General features: G+C 69.8%; 1 protein-coding gene across 1 annotated transcript in view; it reads left to right on the top strand.

The window, feature by feature from the left end:
- PLCH2 (phospholipase C eta 2) overlaps positions 1-14,735 on the top strand; it is a 32,140-nt gene extending 17,405 nt beyond the window's left edge. The window contains exons 14-24 of the mRNA XM_042997056.1: positions 3,286-3,372; positions 3,676-3,758; positions 4,124-4,221; positions 4,317-4,499; positions 4,861-4,968; positions 5,550-5,674; positions 5,754-5,838; positions 6,063-6,209; positions 9,409-9,488; positions 11,649-11,946; positions 13,455-14,735. Of these exons, the coding sequence (XP_042852990.1) occupies positions 3,286-3,372; positions 3,676-3,758; positions 4,124-4,221; positions 4,317-4,499; positions 4,861-4,968; positions 5,550-5,674; positions 5,754-5,838; positions 6,063-6,209; positions 9,409-9,488; positions 11,649-11,946; positions 13,455-14,677 (2,517 nt within the window). The 3' untranslated portion in view covers positions 14,678-14,735. The remainder of the gene's footprint in view (positions 1-3,285; positions 3,373-3,675; positions 3,759-4,123; positions 4,222-4,316; positions 4,500-4,860; positions 4,969-5,549; positions 5,675-5,753; positions 5,839-6,062; positions 6,210-9,408; positions 9,489-11,648; positions 11,947-13,454) is intronic.
- The last annotated feature ends 843 nt before the right edge of the window (positions 14,736-15,578 follow it).

Below are 15,578 nucleotides of genomic sequence, written 5' to 3' on the forward strand. Positions count from 1 at the left end.
TGTGCACACCGGTGCACGTGTGTGTGCATACACACACGCCCCCGAACCCGTGCACACACCCGCACACACCTATGCGTGCACACACGCACCTCTGCGCACACACCTGCACACACCTACTTGTGCACACGCACACCCGTGCATACGCCTAGTTACCTAGTTGTGCACACGCACACCCGTGCACACACCTGCACACACCTACTCACGCACACACGCACCTCTGTGCACACACCTGCACAGACCTACTTGTGCGTGCACACAACTACATACCTAGTTGTGCACGCACGCACGCCCGTGCACACACCTACACACCTAGTTATGCACACCTGTGCACACACCTGCACACACAAGCCTGCGTGTGCACTCATACCACTGCCCGCTGGCCCTGGTGCCTGCCGGCCTGCCTCTCGACCCCGGCTTCTCTAGGAGCTCACCTCAAGCTGTTTTGATTCTGATCATAAGGGACTTGCAGCCTTCCCTGTGTCACAGGGCGGCTGGCCAGGGTGAAGGGGTGGCCCCATTTGTGTGGTTGCTCTGGTGTGGTTGACGGCTGTTTCCTTGAGGTCCCCAGGGGAGCTGCCCCCCATCCCACACCCTCCACCCAGGCTGTGAGCGGGAGAGGGTGGGCACCCCCCACCCCCACCCCCCACCCCGGGGATTTGCAGCTCTTTGTGGAAGGGGACTTGAGCATTGCCTGGGGACTGGAGGCCAGGCACCTCCTGCTGAAGGGTCTTGTGAGTGACAGAGAGGGGCACACAGCGTCTCAGAGCCCAGACAGTCTTGGGGAGCTATCTAGCTGGTCCAGGCCTGGAGTCCCCGACAGCCTCACGGGGAAGCAGGGCTGGGCTCTTGGAGGTATCTCATGGGGAGAATGGCGGGCGTGAAGCATGTGTTGGGGGGCGCTAGGCCGGGTCGGCGAGGCTGAACAGTCTGGGGCCCGGCTGGAGAGGGGCCGCGAACCTCGAAGGTCAGGTGCATCAGCTGAGAGGCTCAAGTGCAGCTGATCCCCCAAGGGCTGTGGTGGACGGCGCGGCTGGTCTGGGGCCAGGCGGGGTGTGGGTCAGCCCTACAGACCCTGTTTCACGGTGTGCAGGGCTGCAGGGCAGGCGGTGGAGGTGGTGTCTACCCGTTTGGAGAGAGCCCTGCCCTGCCCCCTGCCCCCTGCCCCCTGCCCCCTGCCCCCTGCCCCCTGCCCCCTGCAGAGCTCACCACTGTCTGGGCCCCCGGGAAGGTGGGAAGGCAGGTGGGGGGGCTGGGCTTCCCGGGCAGTGTGTTTAGATACAAGTGTCTATCGCACCCACAGGGCACGTGGTACAGCCGGTGCCCCCGGACGCTGGTGGGTCCCTCTCTTGTGCAGGTGGCCCCCACAGGTCCCATGCGGACAGGGCATTGCTTATCTCCAGTGCCCAGATTTCTAGGTGGGGGCTTGGGGACGTGCAGGATGGCAGCTTGGACCTGGGGAACTAATGTCCATGTGACTTTTTGCATGAGGGGGAGCAGGTACTCAGGGAAGGCTTCCTGGAGGAGGAGAAGTTGTGGCAGCTTAGGCTGAGCTGCCAGGCGTGGAGCTTGGAGGGGGCATCAGGGAGGACCCCCCGCCCCCAGCCGCATTAGGCCCGGCTGGGGCACGCGCAGGGGAGCAGTGGGGATGCAGGGCACAGAACTCTGTGTGTGTGTGTGGGGGGGCTGGGCGGTGTGGTCATGCACCTGCTCCCACATGCCTCTCTGTCCCCTTTGCCGAGTGGCCAGAGGCTGTGGCCCCCGCTCCCTGGGAGGCAGTGTGTAGGGAGTGTAGGCAGTGTGTAGGAGGAGTGCAAGTGTGTAGGGTATGTGGGGTGCGGGCATGCTGGGGTGCAGGGTGTGCAGGCATGCGGGACTGCAGGGTGCGTGGGTGTGCAGGGGTGCGGTGTGCAGAGGTACAGGGTGTGCGGGTGCAGGGGTGCGGTGCGCAGAGGTACAGGGGCGCGGGTGCGGGGGTGCCGCGTATGGGGGTGGGGTGGCGACGGCAGGTTCTGGCCGAGGCAGCGGCCGCTTCTCCGGATGCTGGGCCAACAGGCGCCCCTCCCTGGTTGTGCCCCGATTCAGAGGCGCGTGTGCAGGCGTTTCAGGCCGTGTTTACAGAGCCGTGAAGCGCGTCGGCCTCAAGCGGCTGCAAATGCCCGGCGCCCGGCAGCCGGCGCCTCTGCCCGCGGGCCGCGGAGCCATCAACAAGTCAGGAGGGAGATGGGCTGGTGTTGCCAGGCCAGGGGAGGGAGAGACACTTGTCGGCACAGTCTGGGGCGGGGCTGACGCCCAGCGCCTCTGCTGCGGCGGGTCTGTGCCCCGGGGTCGGCACGAGCGCCTCCCGTGCTGCCCCCTGACGGGGTGGGGGGGGGGGGGTGGGACACGAGGAGGGCAGACGCGGGTGGGAGCCGGGAGCCGGCGAGGCGCCTGTCCTGACTCCCCATGGGCCCGGGCTTCTCCGCAGAGCAGGAGTGGGCAGGGGCAGGGCGGGGGCTGGAGCTCGGGGGCGGCTGCGGGCAGCGTCTCGGGCCGCACGCTCCTTTCCCGACGTGTGAGCCACGGTGCACGGCGTTCAGGTGGGGGGCCGAGGGTGCGGGCGCCACAGTGGGCTCTCTGCGGCATGAGGTCCCGTCCCCTGTGCCCCTGGGGTGGAGCTGACCCTCGTGTCCTCCCCCCTCGGGCACAGTGGGGCCCAGCTTGAGCCCCTGACCAGGAGCCTTGCTCACCTCTTGGCCGAGAGGCCGGCGGCCCAGGCCGGGGCACGGTTGGCGGGGAGTTGCGTGTGTGCAGACGCACGTACGGGACCGGGTCTCGGCGGGGGCTGGGGGGGAGCAGGGAAGGTGCTCCATAGACAACCGTGCGGAAGCTCCCAGAAGCTCCCAGAAGCTCCCAGAAGCCCCGAGGGTGATGTGAAACGGCCGCTTCGGGGGCACAGACCGCATCTGTCTAATTAGGTAATACTTTGGTCTCTGCAAGAAGCAGGACAGGACGTCAGAGCTGCAGGGGTCTTCATAAAAGCCTCACATAAGCGTGCTCGGCCGAGGAACGTTCCAGACACACAAACAGCACTTATCGTACACTCGCCCTCCATGGGAAAAGCATTCAGAACTGGGGCCTTAATGAGTTCAAAACAGCACTTCTGGAGGAGCCCGTGGGGCCTCCACACTCCCTCTCAGACCCCTGCCTCTGCGCCCCCGGGGCGGGCTGGGGAAGGCTGCCCGGAGCCTCGGAGCCTGGGGCCCTGAGCCCGGGCGCCCCCTTCACCGCTGTCTCTCCGTCCCCTAGGCTGAGGACGGCGTGGAGTCCGGGGAGGACACCGGTGGCAGCAGACGGAACAACCGGACCCTCATGAGCAGCTTCTCCAAGCGCAAGGTCTGGCGGGGCTCCCGGGCAGGGGCGGCCGGCTCCCCGTCCCTGTGCCCCCCGGGGGTCCCTGGGCCGGCCCGCCGGGGAGCCCCCTTCAGCTCCCGGGACCCCTGACCTGTCTTCCAGAATCCCCCCTAGCTACATCGTCCCACTGGGGCTGGGGTTCAGAGCCGGCCTCGGCACCTGGCCGGGGCTGGACGCAGCAGGCGCCTCGATGGCCAACCCCCCCCCCCAACCAGGCACACCGGCCGACGCCCCCGGGTCACTGGGGGGCCCCGCGGGGCCTCACTCCGCTGTCCTTCCGCACAGAAAAAGAGCAGCAAACTAAAGAAAGCGGCCAGCATGGAGGAGGGGGGCGAGGACCTGGAGTCCCAAGGCAGCCAGGGCCGAGGGTCAGTGGCCCGCCCGAACGGAACGTGGCAGCGGGAGGCGCCCAGGCCCCTGTCTGCGCGGCAGCGGGAGTTGGATGCGCAGGCCCCGGGTGGCGGGGGGACCGCGCGGTGGGCCGGGGGAGTGGGGGCCCCTGGGCGCGGACCTCGAGGGGGCGGGACCGGCCAGCGTCGCCCCCTGCGCTCGCTTCCAGCGCCCGGTGCGGCCGGGGAGGCATCCTTCGGTGGGGTCCGCGCCGGCCCCCGCCCTCCCCCACGTCGCTCCTGGGTGGAGCCGGCTGAGGCCTGGAGCCCGCCTCCCAAGCTGGGGTGCGCCGGCTGGCCTGAGTCGGGAGGCCCTGACCCCCCGTCCCCCACCCTGTCCGCAGGGCGAGCCGGCAGAAGAAGACCGTGAAGCTGTCTCGCGCCCTCTCGGACCTGGTCAAGTACACCAAGTCTGTGGGCATCCACGACGTGGAGGCGGAAGGTGAGGGGACCGGGGCCCCCCGGGGGGGGGGCCGGGGAGGGGGAGGCGGGGCGCTGGCCTGCCTGCGCCCCTGATGCCGCCCTCCTGCACCGCAGTGGCGTCTAGCTGGCAGGTGTCGTCCTTCAGCGAGACCAGGGCCCAGCAGATCCTGCAGCAGAAGCCGGCCCAGTACCTGCGCTTTAACCAGCACCAGCTGTCCCGCATCTACCCCTCCTCGTACCGCGTGGACTCCAGCAACTACAACCCTCAGCCCTTCTGGAACGCCGGCTGCCAGATGGGTGCGCGTCACGGGGCGGCCGGCCTCGCTCCCTGGCCGCTGGCTTTGGGGAGCCCCTATCACCCCCTGCCGGTGTCGCCTGGCCGGCCCTGCGGAGGTGGGGGGCGGCCCCGGGACCCCAGGACGAGGAGGGAGAGACGGAGGCACGTCCGCCCGCGTCCCCGGGGGTGGACGGGGGCTGGCGGGGCAGGGCCCCGGGGACGTTGTGCCGGGACGCGCACACACGCCCCGCTCACGCACGGGGCTGTGAGCCCAGGGTCCCTGCTCACATAGGTGAGCCCTGGACTCGGGCAGCCGTCGGGGGGAGGCGGGGCGGCGGGCGGCCAGGCGCTGACCGGGCCACGTCGCCTCCCTGCCCGCAGTCGCCCTGAACTACCAGTCGGAGGGCCGGATGCTGCAGCTGAACCGGGCCAAGTTCAGCCTCAATGGCAACTGTGGCTACGTGCTCAAGCCCCAGTGCATGTGCCAAGGTGAGGCCCCGGGGGCCCAGGGACACGGAGCTTCAGCAGGGCCACCTGGTGGGTCAGCCAGGGACACGGCCCCCAGGATGCCAGGAGGGGGTGTGCGGGGGAGGACCCCCACCCTGCCAGGAATCCGCGAGGGGTGCGCTAGGGAGCCCCTCCCCACGCTTGGCCCCCCATGAGGTTCCCCGGCGTGACAAGCCTGAGGGGACTCCCCAAGGACTCAGGCCGAGACACCTCCAACCACGTGTGGCTTTCTCCTCATTTTAAAGCCTTCCTGCTCCCCAGCTTACAATTGCCACCTCCTCGGGTGACGTGCCCGCAGAGCCCCACCCAGGGAACCCCGCACCCGGCCCCGCACCCGGAGGCCATGTGCCGAGAGGGGAGACGAGCCGTGCCCGGTCACAGGGTGGTCACGGGGGCGTCCGGCACGCGGACGCCTGGGACCCCCGTGCCGGAACGCCGCCTCCCGCCCCCCGGGCCTGGCGCTCCCATCCAGCAGGAGGGTGCGGTGGGGTGCCCAGCCCGCCTGGCAAGAGGGTGGAGGCCGGCCCCGCTCCCCCTCAGCCTGGCACCCCCGCACCCCCCAGGCGTCTTCAACCCCAACTCCGAGGACCCTCTGCCCGGGCAGCTCAAGAAGCAGCTGGTGCTTCGCATCATCAGCGGGCAGCAGCTCCCCAAGCCGAGGGACTCGATGCTGGGGGACCGGGGCGAGGTAGGAGGGGCCCGGGCCCGGGTGGGCGGGGCTGGGGCGCCACGCCAGGCCAGGTGCCAGCCCTGCCCTCCGCGCCCAGATCATCGACCCCTTCGTGGAGGTGGAGGTCATCGGGCTCCCCGTGGACTGCAACAAGGAGCAGACGCGTGTGGTGGACGACAACGGTGAGGCCCCGGGGGCCACAGGGGAGGGCCAGGCGGGGCGCCCCTGTGACCCAGGCAGCCCCCCGGCTGCCCCTTTGCTGGAGCCTGGGTCAGAGCCCAGTCCTCAGGTTCTCCCGGGCCGGGCCGCCAGCCCCCGAAGGAGGCACCGGAAGAGGGCAAGGGCCCAGGTGGCCTCCGGGCTGGACCTGGGGTGGGGGGTGACACCTCCTCCCGGTGGCCTCTAGGATTCAACCCCATGTGGGAGGAGACCCTGGTGTTCACGGTGCACATGCCTGAGATCGCGCTGGTGCGCTTCCTCGTCTGGGACCATGACCCCATCGGGCGTGACTTCATTGGCCAGAGGACACTGGCCTTCAGCAGCATGATGCCAGGTGCGCAGGGGGCCGGCAGGGCAGGGAGGGCAGAGCCCGGGCCAGGACCCCCGGTATAGAGACCAGCATCTCCTGCAGAGCCCAGTGTCCCCCATAAAGACAAGCATCCCCTCAGGCCAGTGTCCCCCCACTGGCCACCACCCTCCACAGAGACCGGTCCCCCCACAGCCCAGCATCCCCCATAAGGACCGGTTCCCCCCACAGGCCAGTGTCCCCCATAGAGACCGGTCCCCCCCACAGTCCGCTCCCCATAGAGACTGGTCCCCCCGACAGGCCAGCGTCCCCCATAGAGACTGGTCCCGCCCACAAGCCAGTGTCCCCCCCACAGTCCAGCGTCCCCCATACAGACCGGTCCCCCCACAGGCTAGCGTCCCCCATAGAGACCGGTTCCCCCCACAGGCCAGCGTCCCCCATAGAGACCGGTTCCCCCCACAGGCCAGTGTCCCCCATAGAGACTGGTCCTGCCCACAGGTCAGTGTCCCTCCACAGTCCAGCGTCCCCCATAGAGACCGGTCCCCCCCCACAGGCCAGCATCCCCCATAGAGACTGGTCGTGCCCACAGGGCCAGTGTCCCCCCACAGGCCAGTGTCCCCCATAGAGACTGGTCTCCCCACAAACCAGCATCCCCCATAGAGACTGGTCCCACCCACAAGCCAGTGTCCCCCCACAGTCCAGCGTCCCCCATAGAGACCGGTCCCGCCCACAGGCCAGTGTCCCCCCACAGTCCAGCATCCTCCCTATAGACCGGTCCCGCCCACAGGCCAGTGTCCCCCCACAGTCCAGTGTCCCCCATAGAGACCTGTCCCCCAATAGGCCAGCGTCCCCCATAGAGACTGGTCCCCCCACAGGCCAGCATCCCCCATAGAGACCAGTCCCACCCACAGGCCAGTGTCCCCCATGGAGATCGATCCTCCCCAGAGGCCAGCGTCCCCCATAGAGACCGGTCCCGCCCACAGGCCAGTGTCCCCCCCACAGTCCAGCATCCCCCATAGGGACTGGTCCCCTCCATAGGCCAGTGTCCCCATAGAGACCGGTCCCCCCACAGGCCAGCGTCCCCCATAGAGACCGGTCCCCCCACAGTCCAGCGTTCCCCATAGAGACCAGTCCCCCCATAGGCCAGCATCCCCCATACAGACCGGTCCCCCCATAGGCCAGCGTCCCCCATAGAGACCGGTCCCCCCACAGTCCAGCGTTCCCCATAGAGACCAGTCCCCCCATAGGCCAGCATCCCCCATACAGACCGGTCCCCCCACAGTCCAGCGTCCCTCATAGAGACCGGTCCCACCCACAGGCCAGTGTCCCCCATAGAGACCGGTCCCGCCCACAGGCCAGCATCCCCCCACAGTCCAGTGCCCCCCATAGAGACTAGTCCCTCCCATAGGCCAGTGTCCCCCATAGAGACCGGTCCCCCCACAGGCCACCATCCCCCATAGAGACCGGTCCCCCCACAGCCCAGCATTCCCCATAGAGACCAGTCCCCCCCACAGTCCAGCGTTCCCCACAGAGACTGGTCCCCCTATAGGCCAGCATCCCCAATAGAGACCGGTCCCTCCAGAGTCCAGCATCCCCCATAAAGACCAGTCCCCCCCACAGGCCAGTGTCCCCCATAGAGACCGGTTCCCCCCACAGTCCAGCGTCCCTCATAGAGACCGGTCCCACCCACAGGCCAGCGTTCCCTATAGAGACCGGTCCCCCTATAGGCCAGCGTCCGCCATAGAGACCGGTCGTGCCCACAGGCCAGTGTCCCCCTGCAGTCCGGCATCCCCCATAGAGACCGGTCCCCCCCACAGACCAGCATCCCACATAGAGACCGGTCCCCCCCACAGGCCAGCGTCCCCCATAGAGACTGGTCCCCCCGACAGGCCAGCGTCCCCCATAGAGACTGGTCCTGCCCACAGGCCAGTGTCCCTCCACAGTCCAGCGTCCCCCATAGAGACCAGTCCCGCCCATAGGCCAGCATCCCCCATAGAGACCGGTCCCCCCCACAGGCCAGTATCCCCCATAGAGACCGGTCCCCCCCACAGTCCAGCATCCTCCATAGAGACCGGTCCTCCCCCATAGGCCAGCATCCCCCATAGAGACCAGTCCCCCCACAGGCCAGCGTCCCCCAGAGAGACTGGTCGTGCCCACAGGGCCAGTGTCCCCCCACAGGCCAGCGTCCCCCATAGAGACCAGTCCCCCCACAGTCCAGCATCCCCCATAGAGACTGGTCCCCCCACAATCCAGCGTCCCTCATAGAGACCGGTCCCCCCGACAGGCCAGCGTCCCCCATAGAGACCGGTCCCCCCCCACAGGCCAGCATCCCCCATAGAGACCGGTCCTCCCCACAGTCCAGCGTCCCTCATAGAGACCGGTCCCCCCCCACAGGCCAGCATCCCCCATAGAGACCGGTCCCCCCCCACAGGCCAGCATCCCCCATAGAGACCAGTCCCCCCACAGGCCAGCGTCCCCCAGAGAGACTGGTCGTGCCCACAGGGCCAGTGTCCCCCCACAGGCCAGCGTCCCCCATAGAGACTGGTCCCCCCACAATCCAGCGTCCCCCATAGAGACCGGTCGTGCCCACAGGGCCAGTGTCCCCCCACAGTCCAGCGTCCCCCATAGAGACTGGTCCCGCCCACAGGCCAGTGTCCCCCCACAGGCCAGTATCCCCCATAGAGACCGGTCCCCCCCCACAGGCCAGCATCCTCCCTATAGACCGGTCCCACCCAACAGGCCAGTGTCCCCCCACAGTCCAGCATCCTCCCTATAGACTGGTCCCGCCCACAGGCCAGTGTCCCCCCGCAGTCCAGCATCCCCCATAGAGACCGGTCCCCCCTACAGTCCAGCGTCCCTCATAGAGACCGGTCCCCCCCACAGGCCAGTGTCCCCCACAGGCCAGAGTCCCCTGTAGGTCAGCTGAAGCCAGGACTGAGCTTCTTTCTGTGAGTCGGTCCCTGCCATGGGTGGGCCTGGAGACACAACAGGGAGCTGAGGAGGAAGGTATAAGGCCAGGGGCACTTTGTGGGCGGGATGGGGGAGGGGAGCCCAGTCTGTGGGGTCCCCCAGGCCCCAGGAAGAGGAAGAGGTCGTTGCAGGACTGAGTGATACCGGAGGGCTTCCTGGAGAAGGAGCCCCCAGAACCGGGCTCAGGGGTTGTCCTCGGGGCCCGGGACCTTTGGGTAGAGCACGGGGCGGGGTGACCGTGGCCTGGCTGTTTCAGGTTACCGGCACGTGCACCTGGAGGGGATGGAAGAGGCCTCTATCTTTGTCCATGTGGCCATCAGTGACGTCAGCGGTAAGGTGAGTGCCACCCGCAAGGCCATCTGCCCGGCCCGCCCCTGCTCCCACCCCGGCCCCGTTGCCAGGCTGTTGGGCCTGGTGCTTGCTCTTCTGGGTCTGTTTCTCCGCCTGCAAAATGGGCGGTAGGGACACCCGACCCCTGTGTCCCGGGGCCGCTGCGGGCACCAGGAACCGGACACCCTGGCCCTTCCTGGGCACCCCTGCCCCCCACCCCCCGTCTCTCCTAAACCTCCTCACTCCTACGTCTCAGGGTCCCCGATTCTCCGTCCCTCTCTGGAGGGTGTCTGCCTGGCCCTGCCCCCCCACCCCGCATCCCCGGACGGGGCTCTCACTCCATCGCCCCAGGTCGCGGAACCCAGGGCGGCCCGTTCTGTGCTCCGGGCCCAGGCAGGGCGTGTGTGTGGCGGTCCGTCCGGTGTGCGTGGGGGGCCTGCGTGGTCCCGGCGCTGTCTCTCTCCTGCCACCTGCGCGGCCCCGCGGCACCACGGGCCGCCTGGCTCTCGCCCGTCGTCACCCCGTCCATCCGTGGTGTGTCTGCCTGTCTCCGCGGGCCCCGTGCCCGGCTGTCGGTGTCTCACAGCCTTCACTCTGTCTCTTTGGTCTTGCAGTGAGCTTGCCTATGTCTAAGGTCTACTTTTAGAAGGACAGTCCCGTTAGGAGCTCGAAGGTACCCCAGCGCCCGGGGCGGCGGAGTCCGCCCGCCCCCCCACTGCATGCTCAGGCCGCCCCCATTAGCATCCGTGATTCCCGATAGCATTTTGGAGCCTGTCAGCCCATGCGACATGGATCGTGCCGCGGCTCTGGGGTCCCTTGGGCCATGTTCAGCCACAGAGCAGCATTTACGAGGCAGGTCCAGGACTTCAGCGAGGCCTCCTGTGCGTGGACCCCTCCCGGCCTTCCGTTCCCTCCTCTGTCCTCCGTCCGCCGCCCCGTGTCCCCCGCCTACCTCTGTGTCCGGTCCTCTGGCTTTGAGCGCCCTGCCCCCCTGCCCCCGTCACCCTTCCTGCCCTCGCCTTTCCTCTCCGCCCCCACCCCCCACGTGCTCCCTGACTCTGTGCGCCCATCACGTCTGGGGTGGGGTGGGGTGGGGTGGGGTGGGGTGGGGAGGCCCCAGGGACCAGGAGCTCGGAGCTTGAATCCTGGACCTCCTTCTAAATGGCTTTGCGGGCAACTTCGACCAAATTGCACTGGATTTGGGATCTTGAATCGGGAAGCTGATTCAAGTGCTGGCCACTTTAACACCTCCGCCCAGACGTGCCCCTGTGTCACTGGGGAGTGGTGGCTGTCGTCGGGGCCTCTGCATGCGAGGACCCTTCTGGCCTCTGCACTCTCGACACGCAGCCGCCGGCCTCTCCGGCGTTGACCCGGGTACTTGCCGGCTGGTCCCGGGGGCCCCCAGCTGCCCTCCTCAGGCGGGGAGGCTGTCGGGAGAGGCCTCGCAGGGACTTCCCGGGCCTGGCTGTCCGGGAAGGCCCGAAGCCAGAGCAGTTCAGGGAACGCCGAGCCGGCACGGGGCCTGCCCTTAGGGCTGTGTGAACCGAGAGCAGGGTGAGGCTGGCAGCGGGGCAGGAAGGCTTCCCAGAGGAGGCAGCACGTCCGAGGAGTGGGCCGGGCAGGGCCCTGGGAGAGCAGACCGCTGGCCCACACCCGGCTTTGCTTGCTTCCTCAGCCTGTGGCGCCCGAAGGTGGGGGTGGACGTGAGCCTGGCGGTGTCTGCTCCCGTGGGCTTTTCTCCCCGTGTCAGGCCCACCCCGCGGGCCCCGGGCCGGCCTGCTCCGCCACAGCCGGGGGCTCTGTGAGGGGCACACGGTGTGGGCGCGGGATCCGGGGTCCGGGGAGAACCCTGGGGGGGCCTCTCCGTCTGGCCGTCGCCGGGCCCACCTGTCCTGGGAGCCGTCCACCCTCCGGCGGCGCCTCCTGGTCTGCGCCAAGGCCGCAGCGGCTGCTGTCCCCGGAAGGGGCGCCCCGGACACCCTCTCCCGCACCCACAGCCCTGAGCGGCACGAGCCCGACACGCTCACCGGTGCCCTCGTCGGGCCGGCTCTCGGGCCGCGGCAGGCTCGGGCCCGTCACCGCCTGCCGGAGCGTGCCGGGGGCCGGGCCGGCGGTCCCCGGTCCCCGGTGCCCGGCCGCTGGCTACGTGGGCTCCTTCTCTTGCAGGTCAAGCAGGCTCTGGGCCTAAAAGGCCTGTTCCTCAGAGGCCCAAAGCCCGGCTCCCTGGACAGCCATGCTGCTGGTCGGCCCCCGCCTCGGCCTTCCGTTAGCCAGCGGCTCCTGCGGCGCACGGCCAGCGCCCCGACCAAGAGCCAGAAGCCGAGTCGCGAGGCCTTCCCGGAGCTGGTCCTGGGCACGCAGGACCCCGGCTCCGAGGGGGAGGCCCGTGACGTGGCGGCCCCCGGCCCCGGCCCCGCTCTGGAGGCCTCGGCCCCGGAGGAGCAGGGCGACCGCAGCCCCCGAGGTAAGGCGCCGGTGGGGAGGAGCCCGGCGCGGGGGAGTCTGGCGCCGGGGCGGCCCCCTTGTGCGCCCGAGGGCCCCGGGCCCGCCGGGATGGCCGCCGCCTGCATGAAGTGTGTGGTCGGCTCCTGCGCCGGTGAGGACGCCGAGGGCCCGCGGCCGGGACGGCTGCCCGGCCCGGGGCCCGGGGCCGGGCGCGAGCCCGTCAGCCAGCAGCCCCGGGCCCGTGCGGACTCGCTGGGGGCGCCCCCCACCGCCGCGGGGAGAGGCAGAGGGGCCCGGTGGCAGGGTCCGGGCGGCGGCGGCGGCGGCGGCGGCTCTGTGTCCTCGGACTCCGGCAGCCCGGGCGGCCCCGAGGTGGCCCCCCGCTGGCCCGAGGGCGCCCGCAGGCAGGCAGGGGCCCCGCAGCGGGAGATGAATGCCTTGTTCGTTCAAAAGCTGGAGGAGATTAGGAGTAAATCCTCCACGCTCTCCGCCGGTAAGACCCGACGCTCCTCCGCGGCGTCCTCTGTGCTGCCCCCACTCCGCCCCTCGGCATGGCCGGGCCCGGAGTCTGCTGCGCTGCCGCGCCCAAACCGCCGCCTCCGTGTGCTCGTCATGGCTTTACTTCCCGCTGCTCCCTGCTTGCCCGGGGGCCCCCGTAGCCCCCAGCACCCCTTCCCCAGCTGACTGCGACCTGCCCGCGCAGATCCCCCCCGCCCCTAAGCGGCCAGGGAAGCGAGAGCAGGTCTGACCACAGCTGCCTCGGGGGCTGAGGTGGCCCCCCTCCCCGCCCCCCCCCCCAGTGCCCCCCATGACCCGGCTGCCCTGGATGCCCTTCCTAAGACCCGGGGGAGCTTCCAGCCCCCCTCGTCTCCCTCCGGGGCCGGGCCGCGGGTGGGTGTCCGGCCCCTGACTCTGCACCGAAGGCCTCCGGCGAGTCCGGCGTGGGTCGGTGGTGCCCTGCAGAGCGGCCCCCGACGCCCCCGAGACCCCCGGACGGTGCCCAGGGTGTCGAGTGGAGTAGACGGCACCTGCTCGGTCCTGGGGATTCATTTATGGCCTGAGCCGCGCTGAGCACCGGCTGTGACTGGACCCCGGCCTGTGGAGGGGCTGAAAGCTGAGCTGTCCCCTCCCCGCCATCCCCGCACCCGCCCAGCCTCGATGTTTGTCCACCGGGCAGCCCCACCCCTACGCTGACCACCCTGTTCTCCTTTCTGTCCCCACGCTGCCTCTGTAGTTAGGGACTGAGAGCAGCCGAGTGCCAGGTAATGGGGCCCGGTCCCCCGGTCCCCCGTGCACCCTGTGCCGTCCCCGGCCTGGCTTGTCGGCCGGGCCCCGTGGACCCTGCCCGTGGACACAGGCCCGTCTGCCCACCCCCCCACCCCCCTACCCCCCAGCCCCAGCAGCGGCAGAGCCGGAGGGCAGGGTGGGGGGCAGCTGCGTGCCCACCGAGGGGCCTGGCTGTTGGGGGTCCTGCGGGCACCGTCCCTGGGGGATGAGCCCGACACGCTCTTCTCCTCTCGTCCACAGACCCCCGCCCTTTCTCCGCGCAGAGGCCGGGCTCCTCCCTCCGTGGCCTGGAAACCATTGCCGAGGAGCCAGCCCCGGGCCCCGGCCCCCCACCTCTGGTGGCTGCCCCCCCCAGCCCCTCCCCGGGAGGGCTGCCGTGCCCGTCGGGACCTGCCGCCGAAGTGGCCAGCCCCCCTGTGGTGGCTCTGGGAGCTCCCATGCCCTTCCAACTCAGGACCCAGAGCAGAGGGGTCACGGAGCAAGCCCCAGAAAGCCATCGGCGGGTGTACAACGGTGGGGGCCCAGGGGGAGCCTGCGAGGGGGCCCCCGGCAGCCAGACGGTCAGAAGGGCTGACGGCGACGGGAAGGTGCCCCCGGAGATCCCGGGCGGATGGCGGCCCCCGGCCGGGCCCTGCCCCACCGTGTACTCGGACGCCACGGCTGGAGACCGGCTATGGCGGCGGCTGGAACCGGGCGGCCACCGAGACAGCGTGTCTTCATCCTCCAGCGTGTCCTCCAGCGACACGGTCATCGACCTCTCCCTGCCGGGCCTGGGCCTGGGCCGTGAGAGCGTCTCCGGGGCTCCAGCAGGACGCCTGCCCCTGCGACCCTGCTCGGCCACGGCCGCCCGCCTGGACCTGCCTGCTGTGACCAAGAGCAAATCCAGCCCTAACCTGCGGGCTGCCAGCCAGCTGCCCACGGCGCCGGAAGAGCTTCAGCCCCGTCCGCTGGCCCCTAGGCCACCCTGGGGCCGCCTCCCCCTGGTAGGCCTCCGGGACTGCCCTGCAGCCGCCAAGTCCAAGAGCCTGGGGGACCTGACTGCTGACGACTTTGCCCCTCAAGTGGAGATCCTGGGCCGAAGCCTGGGCCTGGCGAGGGAGGGGCGGGCGGTGCGGGGGGCGCGACGGGACGCCCTGACCGAGCAGCTGCGCTGGCTCACGGGCTTCCAGCAGGCCGGTGACATCACCTCGCCCACCAGCCTGAGTGGCGCTGGGGAAGGGGCGCCCGGTCCCCCCGGCTTCCTGCGGCGCTCGTCCTCCCGCAGCCAGAGCCGCGTGCGCGCCATCGCCAGCCGGGCCCGGCAGGCCCACGAACGGCAGCAGCGGCTGCAGGGCCCGAGGGGACCCCCAGGGGAGGAGCGGGGCACCCCGGAGGGTGCCTGCTCCGGGGGCCAAGGGGGCTGCGGGGACGTGCCGGCCCCCTGCAGGGGCTCCGCGGCCACTGGCCTCCTGCTCAGACTCTGACGGAGGCTCAGGGCGGATCGCAGCTGCCCTCGCCTTGGCCCTCCGTCTGTCACACCACCACCCCCCCCCCCCCCCCCCCCCCCCGGGGAGGAAGCGGCCTCCTGGTCTCAGGGTCTGGGGGCATGTTTCCTGACGTTAAGATACACAACAGAGGTATTTAAAATTTAAGAGACAAAGCTTCTGCATTAAAATGGTGCCCAGTCCTCTTCCACTTGTACCTGGTTTTCTGCAGTGCGGGGGGCGGGGGGGGGGGCGTACACAGGGGCGTGGGAGGTGTAGGTGAGCACGGGAACAGGGGGAGCGGATGCACGGGGCCCCTGGTGCAGGGGCGCGGGTGTGGCTCCAGGGAATGCTCCTTCTGTGCCCAGAGCTGCTGGTTCCCTGCCCGACGGCAGCGGGCTTGCTCTGCACAAAGCCTCCTCTGGACACCCTAGACTCTAAACTCGCGGACACAACTCCACGCCCACGCCTGCTCGGTGTAGGGTGGCCCACCGCCCCCGTGACCGTGAGCCAAGTGTTCCCGGGCCGTGGTCTGTGCGAGAACACCCCCACCTCTGTCCACAGACTGGCACCCTAGGGCAGGGGCCTCGAGGCTCCAAGACGTAAGCCCTGCTCCCTCCCGTGCCTCCGGTCCCACTCTTGGACAGGGACCCCAGGCCAGAGGACCCCCTGGCTGTGGGGGCTGCCCTGCCCAGAAGGGGAGATACAGGCACTGCCCCTTCCCTGGAGAAGCCGGATGCTGGCTAGGCCCCAGGGGATCCGTGCCTGGGCTGGCCCCCCACCCCCGCGTCTGGCCCCTAAAGAAGCCACCCGGGGTGCTGGGGCAAGGATCGCTGTGACAGGCGGTGCCCTTTAAGCAGCAGGCCGTGGGCTTGGCTGGAGGCCTCGCGACTCACCGCCA

Source organism: Panthera tigris, chromosome C1, assembly GCF_018350195.1.
Source record: "Panthera tigris isolate Pti1 chromosome C1, P.tigris_Pti1_mat1.1, whole genome shotgun sequence".
Lineage (NCBI taxonomy): Eukaryota > Metazoa > Chordata > Mammalia > Carnivora > Felidae > Panthera > Panthera tigris.